Source organism: Spinacia oleracea, chromosome 3 (genome assembly GCF_020520425.1).
Source record: "Spinacia oleracea cultivar Varoflay chromosome 3, BTI_SOV_V1, whole genome shotgun sequence".
NCBI classification, from domain to species: domain Eukaryota; kingdom Viridiplantae; phylum Streptophyta; class Magnoliopsida; order Caryophyllales; family Amaranthaceae; genus Spinacia; species Spinacia oleracea.
Genome location: NC_079489.1, coordinates 78335521 through 78356047, shown reverse-complemented (window position 1 = coordinate 78356047; position 20527 = coordinate 78335521). Strand labels below are relative to the sequence as shown.

The 20527-nt window shown below is 36.8% G+C and overlaps 1 protein-coding gene and 1 pseudogene across 2 annotated transcripts; one reads left to right on the top strand and one right to left on the bottom strand.

Annotated features, from left to right (window-relative positions):
- Positions 1-274: 274 nt before the first annotated feature.
- LOC110802477 (F-box protein At4g35930) lies at positions 275-3731 on the top strand. Of its 2 annotated transcripts, none has more exons than XM_022007904.2 (5): positions 275-435; positions 862-1348; positions 2789-2863; positions 2992-3101; positions 3181-3731. In XM_022007904.2, the coding sequence occupies exons 2-5, from the start codon at positions 953-955 to the stop codon at positions 3428-3430; spliced, it is 831 nt and encodes a 276-aa protein (XP_021863596.1). In that variant the 5' UTR covers positions 275-435; positions 862-952; the 3' UTR covers positions 3431-3731. The 2 variants fall into 2 exon arrangements, with proteins under 2 accessions (XP_021863596.1, XP_021863595.1); XM_022007903.2 differs by having other exon boundaries at positions 823-1348.
- A 243-nt stretch (positions 3732-3974) lies between these two features.
- On the bottom strand, positions 3975-17841 carry LOC110802470 (GDSL esterase/lipase EXL3-like; annotated as a pseudogene).
- Positions 17842-20527: the final 2686 nt, after the last annotated feature.

Below are 20527 nucleotides of genomic sequence, written 5' to 3'. Positions count from 1 at the left end.
ATTAAGACAAAAAAGAATAATACTCCATAATACGGAATAATACCTAATCAAACCCAAAAAGCGAAATCAACGGCGTCGGGCCTGGCCCAGTGACATAATTCACATAGGATACTCTTACGGCCCACACTGCTGCCATATTCGCACACCTCCCAATTATAATATGCCACGTGCACATCCACCTAGATTCTCTCTTCCTTAAATTTTTTGCGATCATTAATATAAAATAAAATTAAAATAAAAGGACATTATCCCACTCTTTGGAAATTGTTTTGGATATAAAACAAATTGGCGGGCATTCATAACAAATTCAAAACCCTTTCCCAAAACAAAACCCTAATTTTCCCCCCTTTCTCTTTCCCAACGGCGGTTTCTACGGTTGCTGCCTTGCGGGTTTCCTCTCGGCAGTTCCTCTATCCTCATTTCTCTCTCCTCAAGGTTTGTAATTTTCTTTGTTTATTTTTTGCTGAATTTTTCTGGGTGATGTTTATTTTAATTAGGTGTTTTTTCCCCATTTTTTTAGGTTAATTTATACCATTTTTATTTGGTGATTTCTGGGTTTATATTGAATTTTCGTGGTGTGATAATTAGGAACCCTTTGGCTGTGTTTCCCATGTTTTTTTAAGTCGATTAATGTAAAGAATAAGGGGAGGGCGGAGATTCATTTCAAGCGAATTGAAATAATTTTTTTAGGCAATTTAACTTAGGGTTTTGTGGATTTAGCAAAAAAAGTGTATCATTTCTTGCTCTTCTGTTTGATTTCCTGTTGAATTTGTGCAAATTGAAAATGACTCTTTATTTTCTGGTATTAATTGCTTGTTTCAGGTCGAAGGAGATTAATTTATCTATTTATTTTATATATAGTTGGAGATGAGAGACTATTGATCGGGAAGTGGTTTATGAGTGGGAGTTTTTTTGATTCATTGGAAGAGAAGAGGTGAAACCAACATAGATCATGGGGAAAGTATCTCCTAAAGAAAAGGAATTAAAAACTCCCAAACAGAAAAGACGATCCCGGACTTCAAACAATAAGTATTTAAGACCGGGAGCACTAGCTCAGCTCCGGTACAGCAAGGCTACCTCTACAAAGTCTTGCACTGATCTAGGGAAGAAAAGGGTTGCATTATCTGATTCCAAGAAGGTGGATGATGGTGAATTGGTAATTGCTCAGAAGGCTGTTCCCATTCAACAGACCCCTATGCTGATGTCACCTGAACGGTTCATGTTTCCTAGTGTGGCATCACCTCTCGATTTAGTGAAACAAAATAGTCTTCTTAAGACTCCGAAGACTCCCCGCTTTGAAGACTGTGATTCTGAGTCCAGGCTCGAGGCTCTTCCTATGGATTTGTTGGTATGCTCCTTATCTATTAGTTTCATTCCAATTTTTCGCATTTATAATGCTTTTATTCGTTTGCATTGACTATACTGTTTCTCATCAATCAGTTTACTGTGCTATTGCAAGAACTGAACTTGAAACTTCTGATTGTTTCCTTGTCGACTGAAAGGACAATATTTGGTCAAAAGTTACCTTTTGCAAAAGAACTCTCTTCAGTGATATTAATTGTCTCTTTCACTCATCATTCCGTGCTCTCATCAAAGTGCCTTTTTCTTTTATGGTGTATAGAGAAAGCAAAATAAGTTGCTTGCATTTATTTTCAATATGCCGAAAGCTGTAAAAGATAAACTTGCAGACTCTACTGGTGTTGAATTGTTGATGTTCTATAAGCTGAAAACACTTCGGCTGACGAAGTTCTAAGTCTACTTGGATCTTATTTATTGTAAATAACTGAATACCTGCTAATGGGTCACATCACCGTCACCTAGAAGTTAGTAGTATATTGCCCTGAGCCCTGAGGTGAGAGGGGTCAATTGCTTATTGACATGCTCGTGTCATTCAAAATGCATTTCTACTACAAGTAAGAAAATTTCCCTTTTAATTGTAGCCCAAAAGATTCATTGCTCAACCAAAATGGACCAGAAAATTGTTCGTGCTTTCTTCTTATTGTCGAGTACTCACCTCTCTAACTGTCTAACACGATAGGTTGCACATAGCTAATATCACTCCGTATCCTGATAAGGTGTCTGGTGTTGATGTTAGTATGTTTTGTTAATCAAGTTCTTTAGTGTGATAATCTGGAGGGTCTTAGTGCTTGGAGACATGTCATTTAATATACCCTGACTCAGACTTATCTGTAATGGACCCAACTAATGAGGCCCATTTGGTTGAGTTCTTTACATTATCCTTGTCAGTTGGGGTAATACTTGTGTGCTGTTTAATATACGCTGACTAAACTTAGCCTTGTCATTTGGGAGTATATTTGTGTAAAAGGTCGGAGCAAGAACATTCCAGTATTTCGTGTCATGAGTTTTAAGTTTTTTACCCACTCTAGATTATCTCCCAAATTGTCTTGGTCTATTGTTTGGAGTTGCTCCCCAATCTTAGTCTATCTCTAGTTTGGTAGGTGTGGTGGCCTGGTGGGAAATTGAGTCTGTAGTATCTTTTGGTTTTTGTCTCTTTTCTGCATTTTTGAGAACCCATGGAGTTTGAAGTGATTCGTCTTACAAAAAAAAAACCAAGATGTATTACGTTGTAAATAAAGTTTTAATTTGATTATATGGAGCACCCTAGTGACCTCATACTCTTGATAATTAAGTGTTGGAGGCGCAGTTCTTTACTGTATTTGCATCTATATTATTTTTAAAATTCAATTACCTTGAGACTTGAGTATATGTTCTGTTTTGTTTAACCTTATTAATCCCATTATGCCTAATTTTATGTGGTGTTGTTCAGGTTAAAGTCCTTTGTCACCTGCACCATGATCAGCTAAAGGCAGTTTTTCATGTTTCGCAAAGGATCAGAATGGGGGTGAGTCCCTGTCTACTACCTTTCTTCCTGGTTTATTGATGTTTCCCCTTGCTTATTTTTCTTTACCCCTTTCTGTGTTTTAAAGCCGTTTTATTGTATTGATTTTTGTGTGGATATAATTGTGGCAGGTCGTTCTTGCTAGACAGTTTCACTTTAATTATACCACTCCAGATCGATCTCGCCAGGAAATGTTGAGTACAATGACTCCACTTGCAACAGAACACTGGCCATTCTTTAGGTTTGTTTGCTGAAATTATCAATTATAAATTATCAATAAACCAATGTTCAAATCCTAAAACATTGTTTGTCCATTGCAGCAAGGGAGAGAGAAGGGGATTCCGGTTGGCAAGCCCACACACCCCAAAAGCACCAAGGCATGGTCCTCGGCCACCTTCACGTTTAAAGTATACAGAGATGAGGCAGGTTGCTGCTGCTTTGTTTCAAGAAGCATCACTGCCTTCAAGGTGCATGGTCCCATCTGTTCTGTCTAAACCCCTCTGCAAAAACCGAGTTCTATTCTATGAGGATGAACTATGTCAAGCTGTGGCTCAGAACAAACTTCGTTGATTTGATGCTTGCTTGTGTATAGTTTGTCTTCAATTCCTTAGGGGTCGCCTCGTCCCCTTTGTGTATTTTTGTTAAGAGTCTTTCTTTGTTTGTTTGTTTGCTTGCTTGGTGTTAGGTTATCTGAGGTGAAGTAGGAGGAGCATGCTGTTTTGTAGTGTGAGAGGAGTATACTAGGGTTTTTTAGTGACCTTGTTTTTTTGTTGGGTTGAGTTGAGGTCATGTTTAATATAGAGAATAACGGAATAGCTGCCTGTATATATTAAGCTATGAGTATAATATATCTATGTATAAGTCGATGAAAGGTTCCTTTGTTTTCTGTAGAAGCCTTTATTTTTTATGCAGTTTTTAATTTGTTTCTTGAATTCTGAATGCAGTTTAAACCCGTATAATCTTTACCTGAGTGTCGATTGTTTTACCTGAGGATTTCATGGATGAAAGTTTAAAGAATTAAGCTAGATGGCCAATATTTATACTTGGTATTGTGGACGAGTGTAACAGAAGTTCATTAGTATAGACATATCTATAATAAAACTCCAAAAGAATCTAAAAGTATACATCTCAGGAACTTAGATCATTATAATTCTCCCACAAGAATTTTAGATGACGGATTTGTGTATCACAAACATTGTCGGTTACTTCCCAGTAAATCCATTTTCTTGTACTTGAATTGATCTTATAGAAGTATAGAAGTATTCGCTTTCTAAAAGAAACCGCCAATGCTTTTTTGGAAGACCTCATGAACAATGAGCCTGTAAGTGGCCTCTGTTGGATGAAAACTATCCCAGAATATGTACTTTGAGGCATCTTTGCAAGTTACAGGAGCCACCTTTGCACATACGGAGTAGTATAGACACCTCTACATTTCCTGTTCCACAACATCCTCTGTCTACAACTTCGAACCCTGATAAAAATTCATTAAAATCTGTCACATAGAAGTTTGTTTAAATAGATTTCCACAATCTAAACATGATTGAATGTAATATTGGCCAATAACCTCGAATCTAAACATGTATAGTTTATTGTATGGGTAGAAGATTGAGTTACCTTACCTGATTGAGAAGGGTTGGTTATGAGGTTAACCAATGGATTGTAGATGGACCTTTTGGTTTAGAGAACTTAGCTTCGTAAAGAGCTTGTCGTTGAAAACAACAGAAGCTTGATTTTCCTCTTCCATACATTCTCTTAAGGGACCTCCATGGAATGTTCTTTGTGATGGAAGACAACCGCAAGGTGGTGCATTAATCACCCCTATCTTTCTAGCTCCTAAACCGTATAGTTCCTAAAAGTTACAAATTTCCGATTATACATACAATCAAGGTTGCTATTTGTCACGAGTTACGAAAATCGCTTATAATGTTCTTGCAAGAAAATACAGAATCCCTGTTCGAAAAAGAATGGCAACTTATGATTTATACTAGGCTTTGTTCTCTTTACCATTACCTTGTTCTTATTGTTTATGCGGATCACTTTTTTTCCTTAAGTCATACTCCCTCTGTTCCTTTATGTTCTTTCCATTTGGGAATTGGTGTGAGAATTAAGAAAATGGAATCATGCAATGATTGGGTGTAAGAGTAATGATTGAATGTAAGAGAAAGTAATAAAGTAGTAAAGGAAAGTAATAAAGAAATGAAGGAGAGAGAAGATATTTTTAATAAAGTAATAAAAAATCATAAAAGTGGGGATGAGTGGGTGAATAGGGAAATGTGAATGAATTAAATAAGAGATGGTGGGAAAATTTATGGTAAAAAGTAATGTCCAAAAATAGAAATGGGAAGAACATATAGGAACGCTCCAAATAGAAACGGGAAGAACATTTAGGAATGGAGGGAGTAGCAGATAAGAAAAATTAGACTAGACAAAAAAAAAGTAAAAAACAGTAACATAAAACATTCAGACCATAGCAGACTAAATCAATTTCCCACCATACCAAGAACAATCAGACCAGACCAAAAAATTAGAAAAATCATATCTTAACAGATGAAGAGAACAAAATCTAAAAACGAGGTTTAATTAAAAAGAAATAGAGGAAGTTCGTCAAAAGATGTTTGAAATCAAGTAGTAAAAGTTATCTAAGATGTTTGTTTGTGTATGGAAATTACCTGGATGAAAGAGGATGCCCAACTAACCAGTAAACCAGTATATGTGGAAACATTGTACTCAAGTCTTGCGAATGGTAAGGAAAAATAAGTGTTAGTGATGTCATTGCTTCCAGCATAAACTAGGTACAAGCTCTGAGAAATTATATTTGTTGTTACGTTGTCTCCGACCGCAACCTTGAGCTTCTCTATATACTCTTTGAACAATATCAATTGATCGTCTAGCGATAATACATTCTGTTTTTACAACATTCAAACGCATTTAATTTAACATGTGATCAAATAAAGTCATAAGAGTAGTTCATAATAAGATAAATGGTTCTCTAAAAAAAGAGAAAGATACCCCAAATTTAGCCGAGGAAGGATCATAACCAGCAACACCACACGCAAAGCTGACACCGGTAAGTAAGTCGTTAATTTGGACGTTTGGATCGAGATGTGGAGGCACTAGCTCTTTTATCCCAAGCTCTTTGGCTACAAAATGCAAAGCAAGTTTTAAAGAATGGTCCAAGTCTTACTACCCTTAGCTACGAGGTTAATTAGTGTAAGTGGGTATCCGAACTTTGAGATTATCATTGATCTTCAAGGTTTTACTCCATCCGCCTTATTCTTATTGCTTAGTACATTATTTTTATTCTTATTGCTTAGTACATTATTTTTAAATCCAGATGACATAAAAATAAATCAAAACAAAAAAAAACTCACAGAAAATATTCGGAATAGACCAGACCATGTCAGAAAATAAATCAAACCAATCAATCAGGTGAAGAGAACAAAGCTTTATTTTTCCTAGCATTGTAACCATAACGGATTTGATCGAGATTACTCGACATGACTAACTAACTAATTACTCAGCATAACACAAACTTTTTAATAGACTATGAAAGCAATACAAATTAAAAATGAAAGAAATTACCAAAGAAATCAGATGGGACTTTGCCATTCCTGTATCTTCCAGTAGGTAGACCTCCAGGGAAATCCCTACCATAAGGTGGGAAATTGGCTTTGCCAATAGTAGCAATATAATTGTTGTTTCCTGAATCTACAATTTGATGACAAAAATGTCAGTGAGAGCAAATATTTCAGAGAAGGGGGAAAGCGCTATTTTCATTGATTGAGTGGGAATGACACCACTATTGTCCTTACATGTAGACCAGGGAATAATGTATAAAAGACAAAAGATAATAACAGCTAGAAAAGGGAAAACTTAGTTGCAGTGTTGTGCACAGTAACTAGAATACGGACTCAGTGAATAAAAATAAATGCAGCTTCCTCTTTACTCCCCCTCAAGCTTGGTGTGGAGGACTTGTAACACCTAGCTTGGACATGAGGTACTTGTGTTGATTAACAGGCATAATTTTTGTTAGTTCATCAGCTAGTTGCTCTGAACTTGCTACATAGGAAGGAATGATCTGACCAACTTGAACTTTATTCCTGACAAAATGATGATCAATCTCAACATGCTTTGTCTTCTCATGTAATACATGATTTGCAGCAATCGACAATGCAGCTTTGTTATCACATTTGAGCAGAGCTGGTCCAAGGTCTTTCAGGCCTAAGTCCTTTAGAAGGGAAGTTAACCAAGTAACTTCACACGTGGTGAGAGCCATGGCTATGTATTCAACCTCAACATATGCTTGCTGTTTTTTGGCTTTCCATGAGACAGGAGAATCTCCCAAAAGAATGCAGAATCCACTTGTGGATTGTTAGGTTATGATACATATGACAATACATAAATCATGCGGAAACAACCATTAAGCCAGGAATACATATTATTTACACATAATCATATAGCATAATTTAGATGCATACTCTTTGTTGCGTGCCTTCCCTAGCTGCGCCCGAACCGAACAAGAACAAGTCTTTAGGACTCCAAGTGTCGTCCCTCCGTAGATAGTCCACAGCACGTCCGGATCCGCCTTAAGATTGACCAACTAGAATCGCCCTTAAGGTACTAGAATTTTCGGCACTCTTAGGTAAGAAATATGACTGAATTTTTCTCTCAAAACTCACTTTGAATACTTGAATTAATCTCTTAAAATATGTGACCCTAGGCACGTATTTATAGAGTTATGGAAAGGAAATTGGAATCCTAGTAGGATACGAATTAATTAAACTTAGAATCCTATAAGAACTCTAATTAATTAATTTATCCTTTTAGGAATAGGAATTTAATCATATACTAATTCTAATAGTTTTAGGAATCGTGCATGAAAACAAACTCACACACACACACGGCAGCCACGAGGGCCGCCCATGCGTGCGTGCGAGCAGCAACCCACGCAGCGAGGCCCATGGCCTTAGGCGCGCGCTGGGCCTGCCTTGCGGTGGGCCTGGGCGCTGCCTTGGCTGGGCGCGCGTTTGGCTTGCTGGGCGATGGCCCGACTTCGTGCTGGGCCTTCGTCCGGCAGGCCTCGTCCGATGCTAATTCGTACGATACGCTTCCGATTAAATTCCCGGTTCCGGAATTCATTTCCGATACGAACAATATTTAATATTTCCGATTCCGAAATCAATTTCCGTTTCGAACAAATATTTAATATTTCCGTTTCCGGAATTATTTTCCGATTCCGATAATATTTCCGATTCTGACAATATTTCCGTTTCCGGCAATATTTCCGATTCTTGTAATATTTCCATTTCCGATAATATTTTCCGATACGTACCATGTTTCCGTTTCCGGCAACATCTACGACTTGGATAATATTTATATTTCCGATACGATCCATATTTCCGTTTCCGGCAATATCATCGTTTCCGGAGTATTCATTTCTTGCCTGTGACGATCTCAGCTCCCACTGAAACCAAGATCCGTCGATTCCGAATATCCATAGATGGAGTATCTAATGCCATTAAATACTTGATCCGTTTACGTACTATTTGTGTGACCCTACGGGTTCAGTCAAGAGTAAGCTGTGGATTAATATCATTAATTCCACTTGAACTGAAGCGGCCTCTAGCTAGGCATTCAGCTTACTTGATCTCACTGAATTATTAACTTGTTAATTAATACTGAACCGCATTTATTAGACTTAACATAGAATGCATACTTGGACCAAGGGCATTATTTCCTTCAGTCTCCCACTTGTCCTTAGGGACAAGTGTGCATTTCCTAATTCCTTTGTCGCTCGATGCTTGCTCTTGAACATAAGGTAAGAGTTGTCATCCTTATTATGTCCAGAGGTGTTCCTCGGTTTCAGAGTTCAACTGATCAAATAAACAGATAATCATAGCCTATGATTCATCCGAGCACGGCCATGCATTTCACAGTTTCTAGCTCTCCGAGTGGCCTTGTACAACTTTTAAGCATCTCATCCCGATTTATGGGAGGACAATCCCAATCTTGCGATCTTGAGATTAGACTTCGTTTGATAGGTGATTACCTGAGCGTTGCCTTTATAGCCTCCTATTACGGTGCGACGGTTGGTCAACGTCAAAGCAACTAGTTCTCAAACAAGTAATCTCAAATCACTCAGGTATTGAGGATTTAGTGTCTAATAATTTAATGAAATTTACTTATGACAGACTTTCATCTCTTACAGTAAAGTTTCATAGGTCTTGTCCGATACTAGTCTTCCCAAAGTAAGTATCTATGCAAATGATTATGACATTGCCATGTCCACATAGTTCAAGAAACAGAACTACTAGTCATCTTGCATTCTAATCGTCTAACGTTTTCTATGCGTCCTAATTTTATAGAAAACTTTGACTAGGGACCATTTTCAACCTTTGACATTCAAGTTCACTTGATAGACATTTCTTAGTCACAGGACTGGTCCTGACAGTCTATCTTGAATATATCGTCAAATTGAAGGGACTCATCATTTAATACTAAACCAAGATTAAATGGAATATGAAAATACATTTCATATATGATAAATGTTCAACCCCATTGTTTTACAACCATGGGCCTCAAACCCATCTTTAAAACAGTTCATGGAATTCAAAGCTATGCTTGATTTCCGGTGCTACAACGTGAGTGTTGCTTCTCACTTGTTGCATAGGTTTAGTTATCATGCTTTGCCAATCTTAATATCTTTTTCATCGAATGATATTCGAGATAGGATGATAAGATCTTTTGAGTTTGTTTATTATGTGATCTAGTCTTTCTTACTTCGATAGTGGTTCTACGCATTTTACAATGAAGAGCCATCAAGTTAGCAGACATGTGATCCACCCAAGTTCAATGAAGAACTCATTAATATAAACAACTCTGTTTTATTGCTTCTTAGGCAATAAGTACTTTTACTTCAACTGTTTAGGTTGCTAGTGATGCTTTGTTTGGATTTACTTATCCAAGCAGTTCACAGACATGTGGAAGACTTTCCAGCTGTATCTTAGAACATAGAAATTAATATTTTAATTTCCCACGCAACAACTCATGGTCTCCAACCCATGTTGCCATTTCAAAACACGATGCTCTATAGCTCGTCCTTATTAATGGTTAACTCCAAGGGAATCTTGCTTGATCCTTTGCCAGTGTTTATGCGTGTAGCATCAATATTTAGCATATCTTTATTTCCTTGAATCAAGAACTATTCCTATGTACCTTTTTTAAGTACCATAAGTTTTTCTTGATCTCAATCTAGTTGATCTTTACTTAGATCAATAGAGATTGGTATATGTTCGTCATGCCTAAAGTCATACGATACGTTTTTGGCGATCCTCATATTATATCATACATGATAAATTCTTTTGCAGAATAATTCCCAATTGAATTCTATTCATGTAACTTTAGCTTATCTAGTTTCAGTAGATACTAAATTTAGCTAAATTCTTTGACATATAATATAGGTTAAGAATCTCATTTAGACTCTTTGATGTTTAACTTAGTAAATGCTTATACATAGTTCAAACATCCTTTACTTAGATTTATTCACATGGGTCGAATATCTCCAATGGAGACTTTCGTGTTTGATTTAGTAAATGCCATTACTTAATCCAAAACAATATCATAAGATCTTTGTAAATAGATCTTAATACCCAGTATGTACTAAGTTTCGCCATGGTCCATTATTGATGAATAATCTCAAATCTAAGTCATTAGCATTTGAATGTTATTTTACAACAGAGAGATATGTGTGTGATACACATAGGACCAATTAAGTTTTATGTACTCCCACTAAACTTCTTATATATCTATAAGAATCATGTAAATTTTATGAAACTAAAATACTTATTAGCTTCGCTAAAATATAGTTAAAATTCCCAATTGCTTGCTTAAATCTGCACTTAGATTTTATAAGCTAGCTTTCCTTTTCAAGCATTTATTTGGATCCACAAATCCTATGACATACCATGTACATAGTTTCTTCCAACATTTGATTGAGGAATACGTTTTGTCATCCAATTGCTATATGTACCAATATGCAATCATTGCTTGAATTATAGACTTGAGCATTACGATTATGCATGAAGTTTCAACACAATCCACACCGTGAATTTGCTTGTAACTTTTAGCAACTAATCTAGCTTTGTGTGTGAACACAATTCAATGTTTGATGGTTTTTATCCTTTAAAACAAACTTGCAACCAATAGGTGTGAAACTATTCTTGCAAATCAACAAAATTTCAATTTTGTCATCAAAACATTGAGTATGTTTTATGGCCTCTAACCATTTAAAACATTTGAGTCTATATATGGCCTCTAACCATTTTAGGGAATCTGAGTTTCGTCATAGCTTTCTTACAGGTCACAAACTCATTAATCTACATGATAATAGTTTGACTGCAAGTTGTAGGTTTCTTCACTATCTAATAGAAGAATTGCATAGTTTCAGTGACCTGAATTCCATGTTTCTTCACTATCTAATAGAAGAATCTCATAGTTTCAGTGACTTGAACTCTATGCCTACAAGGGTATAGAACATCAAACAATAGAATATCAATAGCCACTTAAAAGTCCTTTGAATATTCTGTTCTCCTTGAAGCACTTGTAAAGTCTTCTAAGAGATGTCTATTCTTTAAAGCCACTTGTAAAGTCCTTATAGAATAAGTTCGGATTTTCTGAAGCACTTCGAAAAGCCTCCGGAATGTCCGTTTATGTTTGTTGTTTGCCTCGAAGACTTTCGAGGTCTATTTTCTCCCACTTGTCATTTTGGAAACGAATCTCCAAAAGGACATTATTTCGAGCAAACAAACATTATGTTCTCAAAAATTCGTGGTAGAAACAATACCCTTGTGTCTCATTTGAATAAATCACAATGAAACATATATCTATACTTGGGCCTTAGTTTGTCGAATGACAAACACTAAGCTCCCACTGAGTTTTGCAACTCTCTAGATATATTTTATGAAAAGTTATTCTGAAATTACTTTTCAATAGCTTTGACGAATTTGGTTTAGTTTGGTGGTAGTTGAGCATTTTGTTTTAGAAATTATAGGAAAAGTCTTTATGATTCATCATTAATCGAATCAAGTACTAATTGACTTCGATTATTCCAACTAAGATATGCCATATCTTATGGACCTAGATTGTGAAATTACACCACACAATCATTGATGATCATATTTGGTCTCAAGTAATCATCAACATGATCTAACCTAGATCTTTATGATTTCTTACCAAGTGGATTTTATACTTCGAATCTTTGAACTAGCCAAACAGATTCAACTTATATCACATTTGAGTAAATAAAACTATATTCACTCAAATCCATGTGAAATAATAAAGTCATAAAACCTTTCTTTAGCTTTGAACTCTATCGTCTAGGCGTTCTAACAATAGTTCATATTCTTTGTTACTTTCAACAAGTAAGACTACCTTGTCTTAAGTTGATCTAGAAATCAACCAACTTTCAAAAGTCCATTAAAATAGAGCTTTTGAATGTTAACTTGTTGATATGGTCTAAGCAACAATGCCAAAGATTAGTGGAACTCAAATCAAGAAGTTGATTTGAACCTAGTAAAGTTCTTTAAAGAGTTGTTTGTTTTAATCAAGCATATTGACTCAATCTGTAATTGACCATTTCATTCAAATAAACAAACAAACATTGTTTTTGTTTTTCTTGAATGTGAGTCTTTCTGTGTTTGAAAACAGAAATTTAGGTATGTTGATTATGGAACAAAATAGCCATTAAGTTCCAGCCTTTGAAAGGACTTAAAACAAACTAGATGACCCTACAACTAATGTAGCATTGCCATGCTTCATTTCCCACTTGTAGGTCATTAGTGTATCCTAGCTTCCATTGTTTGAGTTATTACCGAAGTAAGAACCTCAAGCGGTATATGATACCAAGGAAGTTTGATTCCTAGGTCACTTCTCTTTAAACATAAACTTATAGGTAGAAACGGAATTATAAATTCCTTTCATTTGTTCCTTTGTTTTCCTATTTCTTGTACCCTTTCTTATAGTCTTAAGAATTGAATTCTTTAGTGTTGACTTTTATACTTTGTTAGACATGTCCAATGTCACCAACAAGGTTCTGTACCATTTTAATTTATGTTGAATATTTTGTTTCAACTAGATGATCTTACCAGAAGCTTCTAAAGTTCTCTAAGTATCGATCTATTCGAATGTCTAGGGACTAGACTCATTCGAGAATTAAATGGAAAAAAGATTTTAGGTTGTTAACCATTGGTAAAGCTGAGCGTTTAAACTCAATGCTTTATGATCTCAAAACTACATTGTATTTTGAATTCACAAGCACCAATCGGTTCGCTATTCGACTTTGATACTCGAAAACAACCATAAAAGTCGCTAAAAGAAACGTACATTTTAAATTGCTTATTTTCTCTCATTTCCGTGAATCGTTCTTGGATTCACTACCAATCGAGGAAATTTACTGTTACCTTTCTAAAAGGATTTATTGCAGTACAAGATATTTAATTATAAACAATAATTAAAACATACATTGAAGCATGCAAAGTCTAAACATTTATCATGAGTAATAACTTGAAAATTAAAGCAATCATGCAATTTCAACAAGTCATTAGCATTTTATTCGAATTATGTGTTCCGGCAGGTGTGAATAAAATGATTCCAAGACCCTAAAACCATTGAAGAATTAAGCACAGTTTGTCGACTCAATTCGAAAACATTTTAGGTAAGCAAAAGCCTTTTGCTAATAGTCTAGAAACTATTCTTGGTTGATAGGTACGTCTAAGAACTTATTAGGTAAACCTATCGATTTTGCCACGACATAAAAGGACTCCTTACTTATATCGTTGAGTTTCACCAAAACTAACATGTACTCACAATTATTTGTGTACCTTGCCCCTTTAGGACCAATAAGTAACACCTCGCTGAGCGAAAACTATTACTAGATTGATGTAAAGGATATCCAAGCAAGTGTATATTTTGGCATGGCACCTTATAACTCAATTTTTAAGTTTGGAACTTAAGGCTCTTACTATGTTGGTTAGATTTTAAGTGAACCAAAATCCTTACTCATGCAACATAATCAAGCTTTTGATCTCATGCATTTTAAGACATATTTAAAACCAATAAATAATTTAAAACATGCATAAGATAAATGTGATCTAGTATGGCCCGACTTCATCTTGAAGCTTTGACTTCAAAGTCCGTCTTGAAAATCTCCGTGGGAGGCACCATTTTGTTCAAATAGGATAAGCTATAACTAATTACAACTATTTGATGGTACGCAGACCATATTTGAATTGAAAAATAACTTTGGTACTTTAGACCAATTACATTCAAATTAATGGTACGCAGACCATATTTTCTATCCTATTTGGGCCATACTAGTCACTTCATAACCTGCAAAACAGTACATATACAATATATACCATTCACCCATTCATTATCATGAATGGCCCACATAGCTGGTTAGTAAAACACATTATGCATCACGTAAACATTTACAGCAATTAATCAAGGGCACCAATAATCTACCAATTATTCAGTCCTTATTAATTCTAATCAAGTTGTTTTAACCTTAAGGATTCGTAGACCTAATCAAGAGTTTTATTACTAAAAGGGCTCCCACTTAAACCAATAAATTCATATGCTTTACTAATTTTAAACATAAAAATGTATTTCAAGTCTAACCGGAAACATACAAATTTAATTAAAATTTAAAGCTCATATAAATTTATAATTGAATCCAAAAAGTTTAATTTAATTTCAGTCGTATTTAAATTAATTCATGATTTTAATTTTAGTAAAATAATTAGAATAAATAAAATTTATTATAATTACAATATTCAAAATTAAAATCCAAGAAAATAATTTAAATTATTAATTTTAAAATTAATTAAAATTACGTAAACTGAAAAATTTCAAATTAAACATTCAAAACGATCTAATCGCAACGCAAACACCCTACGCATCGCACTCCCATGGGCCGCACGCACACAGCCATCGCTGGCCATGTGCGCGCAGCCCATGCGCTCGTCGCATAGCTGCTGCATCTTCCATCGCAAGCCATCGCACGCTATGGTGCTCGCTGCGCGCGCGCCAGCGCTCGACGCACGCGAGCCATCGCTCGCTGTGCGCGCTCGCCAGCGCTCGCTGCGCGCGAGCCATTGCTCGCTGTGCGCGCGAGCCATCGCTCGCTGTGCGCGCGAGCAATTGCGCGCGATCAATCTCTGGGCGCAGCGCTCGTGGCACGCGAGCTTGCGCTCGCTGCGCGCGAGGCTGCGCGCGCTTGCGCGAGGCAGTGCGCGTCGTGGCGCAGCTCGCTTGCTGCCCACACGCGACTGCCTTAGCTTGCCTTTCGCCCATGCCCATTTGTTCATAGCTCGTGGCCCACGACACAAGGCAGGGCTGCTGCCTTGTGCTCGTGCACCATGCCCTTGCTCATTGCATTCGTGCCGCACGGGCGACGAGCTCCCTTGCTCGTCGTCGCATGCCCGCACTATACAACACCCCTTAAGGGTAACACGAAGCGTCCATTGCTTTGTGCGTGCACGTCATATGAACGAATCGCATAAAAAATTAAAATTTATATTTAAAATTAATGACAAATTAATAAATAATATTAATTTCATAATTTTAGGGCGAAAAATCGAAAATTTATTATCCAATTGATTTCCGATTATTATGGATTCAAGTCTAGGTCATAAAAATTTAAAATTTATCATAAATTTACAATTTTTATGGTGGTTTTTAATCATAGGTATCTAATTAAATTATTAACTAATTATGAAAATCAAATTAATTCTAAATTATTCCAATTTTCAACAAATTAATCATAATTACAAATTAGATTGCATAATTAACAAAGCTAGGCATCCAAACTTGTTAAACATATACAGTAGGTCAATCAAAAATTCAAGATTTAACAACAAGAATCGCAAATATTTAATTTAACATCTTAAATTTACGAAATTTTGCATTCGAAAAACTAAAACCTTCGAAAAGTCATAGTTAGGCTTCGAATTTGAGAATTCTGGGTTAGGCAGAAAAACACTATTTTTGTCAAAATTTTAGAATGCCTTTTACATGCGGAATTGACACAAAAATCACTCGATTTGGATGAGTAACGAAGAAAATGCCGAAAAACTGCGTACGTATAATTAAATAAACGCAATTTGCAATTAATTAACAATTACGAAAATTAATCACCCCTTTTAATTCTTGCAAATTTGTAATATTTAACCATGTTCATGCAATTTAGATTATGAAAATAATAAGGGGCTCGTGATACCACTGTTAGGTTATGATACATATGACAATACATAAATCATGCGGAAACAACCATTAAGCCAGGAATACATATTATTTACACATAATCATATAGCATAATTTAGATGCATACTCTGTGTTGCGTGCCTTCCCTAGCTGCGCCCAAACCGAACAAGAACAAGTCTTTAGGACTCCAAGTGTCGTCCTGCGTAGATAGTCCACAGCACGCCCGGATCCGCCTTAAGATTGACCAACTAGAATCACCCTTAAGGTACTAGAATTTTCGGCACTCTTAGGTAAGAAATATGACTGAATTTTTCTCTCAAAACTCACTTTGAATACTTGAATTAATCTCTTAAAATATGTGATCCTAGACACGTATTTATAGAGTTATGGAAAGGAAATTGGAATCCTAGTAGGATACGAATTAATTAAACTTAGAATCCTATAAGAACTCTAATTAATTAATTTATCCTTTTAGGAATAGGAATTTAATCATATACTAATTCTAATAGTTTTAGGAATCGTGCATGAAAACAAACTCACACACACACACGGCAGCCACGAGGGCCGCCCATGCGTGCGTGCGAGCAGCAACCCACGCAGCGAGGCCCATGGCCTTAGGCGCGCGCAGGGCCTGCCTTGCGGTGGGCCTGGGCGCTGCCTTGGCTGGGCGCGCGTTTGGCTTGCTGGGCGATGGCCCGACTTCGTGCTGGGCCTTCGTCCGGCAGGCCTCGTCCGATGCTAATTCGTACGATACGCTTCCGATTAAATTCCCGGTTCCGGAATTCATTTCCGATACGAACAATATTTAATATTTCCGATTCCGGAATCAATTTCCGTTTCGAAAAAATATTTAATATTTCCGTTTCCGGAATTATTTTCCGATTCCGATAATATTTCCGATTCTGACAATATTTCCGTTTCCGGCAATATTTCCGATTCTGGTAATATTTCCATTTCCGATAATATTTTCCGATACGTACCATGTTTCCGTTTCCGGCAACATCTACGACTTGGATAATATTTATATTTCCGATACGATCCATGTTTCCGTTTCCGGCAATATCATCGTTTCCGGAGTATTCATTTCTTGCCTGTGACGATCTCAGCTCCCACTGAAACCAAGATCTGTCGATTCCGAATATCCATAGATGGAGTATCTAATGCCATTAAATACTTGATCCGTTTACGTACTATTTGTGTGACCCTACGGGTTCAGTCAAGAGTAAGCTGTGGATTAATATCATTAATTCCACTTGAACTGAAGCGGCCTCTAGCTAGACATTCAGCTTACTTGATCTCACTGAATTATTAACTTGTTAATTAATACTGAACCGCATTTATTAGACTTAACATAGAATGAATACTTGGACCAAGGGCATTATTTCCTTCATGGATTTCCTAGTGATGCTTGCCCAATCACTGTCACAATATGCTGTAAGGGTTGCGGCTGAGTGACTGGCTAAAAGAAAGCCCTGGCCAGGAGAATTAAGAAAATATCTCAACACACACTTTGCAGCTTGTATATGAGAAGTGGTGGGACTTTGCATGAATTGTGCCAGAACTTGAACTGTGAAGTTGATGTCAGGTCTGGTTATTGTCAAGTAAAGAAAATTTCCAACCAGTCTTTGATATGTATCAGCACTAGGAAGGGGATCACCCAGTGTAGGAGTCAGCTTGATGTGAGTATCCATGGGCTGTTGTAAAGGTCTAGCCTTAGTCATGCCATACTCCGTGAGAAGATATATAACTTACTTTTTCTGAGAAACAAATATGCCAGACTTGGAGTGTTCTATCTCCAGTCCAAGAAAATATCGGAGGATCCCTAGATCCTTCATTTTGAATTTCTTGATTTCTTGTTGAGTGTTCCCAACAATCAATAAGTCATCCACATATATGAGAATGACTACAAATGCAACTTCCCATTTTTTGGTGAATAGAGAATAGTCGGCCTTTGATTGAACATAACCAAAAGATTTCAAAGCATCTGTGAGCTAAGAAAACCATTGGCGAGGTGCTTGCTTCAGGCCATACAGGGATTTGTTTAGCTTACAGACCTTAGAGATAAGAACTCCCCTTGGTCGGGACAGATTGGTAGGCCTGGTCCTACATATCCTTGAGGGAATTTCATATAGACATCTTCTAGCAAATCTCCATGAAGAAATGCGTTGTTTACATCCACCTGACAAGTTATCCATGCTTGCATGGCAGCCACTGCTAGGAGAGATCTCACAGTGGTCATTTTGGCCACGGGAGCAAACGTCTGATCAAAGTCAAGACCAGGTATTTGTCGACATCCTAGAATGACCAATCTAGCTTTATTTCTCTCAAATGATCCATCTGAGTGATTCTTGGTTCTATACAACCATTTTGTACCTATAGCCTTTTTACCAGGTGGTAAGTCCGTGATGTGTCAGGTATCATTGTCTTATAGGGCAGTCAATTCATCATTCATTGCTGACACCCAACAAGTGTGTTGAGCAGCTTCTTTGAAAGATGTGGGGTCTTTGGACTTGGTTGGAGGTGTCCCAAAGCTCCGATTCTACTGCATCTTCGGTGGAGCGCACTATAGTGCCATTGACAAATCCAAGATTTTGTTTGGATTGCAGAGAAATCTCCATCGATCTACGCCACGTTCGATAATCTCCGGCTTCGGTGAGTTTAGTGATAGCAATAGTATGAGATCCATCCGAAGGATGGAGATACAACGGATTCGTTATATCTATATATGGTAGTAGATCCTCCGGCCATTTTAACCAAGGGAGGTGAATCAACGGAAAAACAATTTCGGGGTTTAGGGTTTTAGGTTAAAATTTATTTGGGGAAAAAGCAATTCGGGGAAGAACAGAAAAAGAATAAACTGCAAAAAATTGTTTTTCGAATAAAGCTGGGCTTTCCACTTTAATTCTCCACTCTCTCTCTCCCAGAATTTTAGAGCCAAAGCTCTGATACCATGATGATAAAAATGTCAGTGAGAGCAAATATTTTCAGAGAAGGGGGAAAGCGCTATTCTCATTGATTTAGTGGGAATGACACCACTATTGTCCTTACATGTAGACCAGGGAATAATGCATAAAAGACAAAAGATAATAACAGCTAAAAAAGAGAAAACTTAGGTGCAGTGCTGTGTAGGGGTGTTCATTAACGGGTACCCGAAAATACGGGTACCCGGAATTGCAGGTAGTCATTTTGTCGGCCCATGACCCGACCCGGAAAAATCGGGTACCCGCTAAACGGGTACCCGACTTTCACGGGTCGGATTACGGGTACCCGGTTTCTTTATAAAAAAAATCTCATACTTCTTTGAATAATTATGTAGCATAATTTAGGCCCTGTAAATAATCATTTAGCATAGAATTGGGCCTAAGTATATCAATAATTATATTCTAGCATGTCAGTATCCTGTAATTTAACTCATTTCATCCATACAATTGAAAAAATGAACAATATATGCAGTGCAACTAAGTTCTCCATAATATCAATAAGCTAAAATACATTACAAATAGAAATCAGGTATATTAATATCACTAATTATCAATCAGTTACTCAAGTTATAAAAATAAAATCAAAGTTATTAAAAGAATGTTTCATAAACTGTTCTAAATAATTCATTTACGGAGTACTACTCAATACTCATTCATTGTTCTTTAAAGCAGGACCTAACTAATCTTAACTTCATCCGCTTACTCGAATTGCTACTTTACTGATGTCTAAAAGCTCGAAATAATTTACCGAGATCTTAATTTTACTCCTGCAACTTTACCTTGCTTGAACAAAGTAGAAGTAGAACCCCTGAGATTAGTCCTTTTCGGATAACTTGTAGTAAACTCAAGGCTTCAACACTTCTAATATCAAAATTATATGTGCGTCGGTGGTGCTGGTGCGCCGGTGAAGCAAGAGAGGGGGTGACTAGGTGAGATCGAGAGAGGGAGTTATTGAGGGAGATGAGTTTGAGAATGAAACCCTAAAGAGTAAAGAAACCTACTGAGTTACTCTTCCACACGCAGTCATACACAATGTTGGGCTTTTAAGTTTTGGCATGTAGTCGGTAGTCCTATACCCAATTACACAAAACGCGTTTTTTTTGAAATTTCTTTTTCTTAACGGGTATTCGGGTACCCGTTAAATCAAAAGAGTGGTCCATGCCCTGACCCGGTACCCGGTAAATATTCCGGGTCGGGTACCCGACCCATTTAATTTGCAAAAATCATAGAATTACCCGGTTTATTTGTGTCGGGTCAGCGGATCGGGTAATGCGTTTCGGGTATTTTTGAACACCCCTAGTGCTGTGCACAGTAACTAGAATACGGACTCAGTGAATAAAAATAAATGCAGCTTCCTCTTCACAATTGAATCTCCAAAAACTATAAGAGCTGGAACTTATTCTTTTTCTTCTAAACTTATTACGGC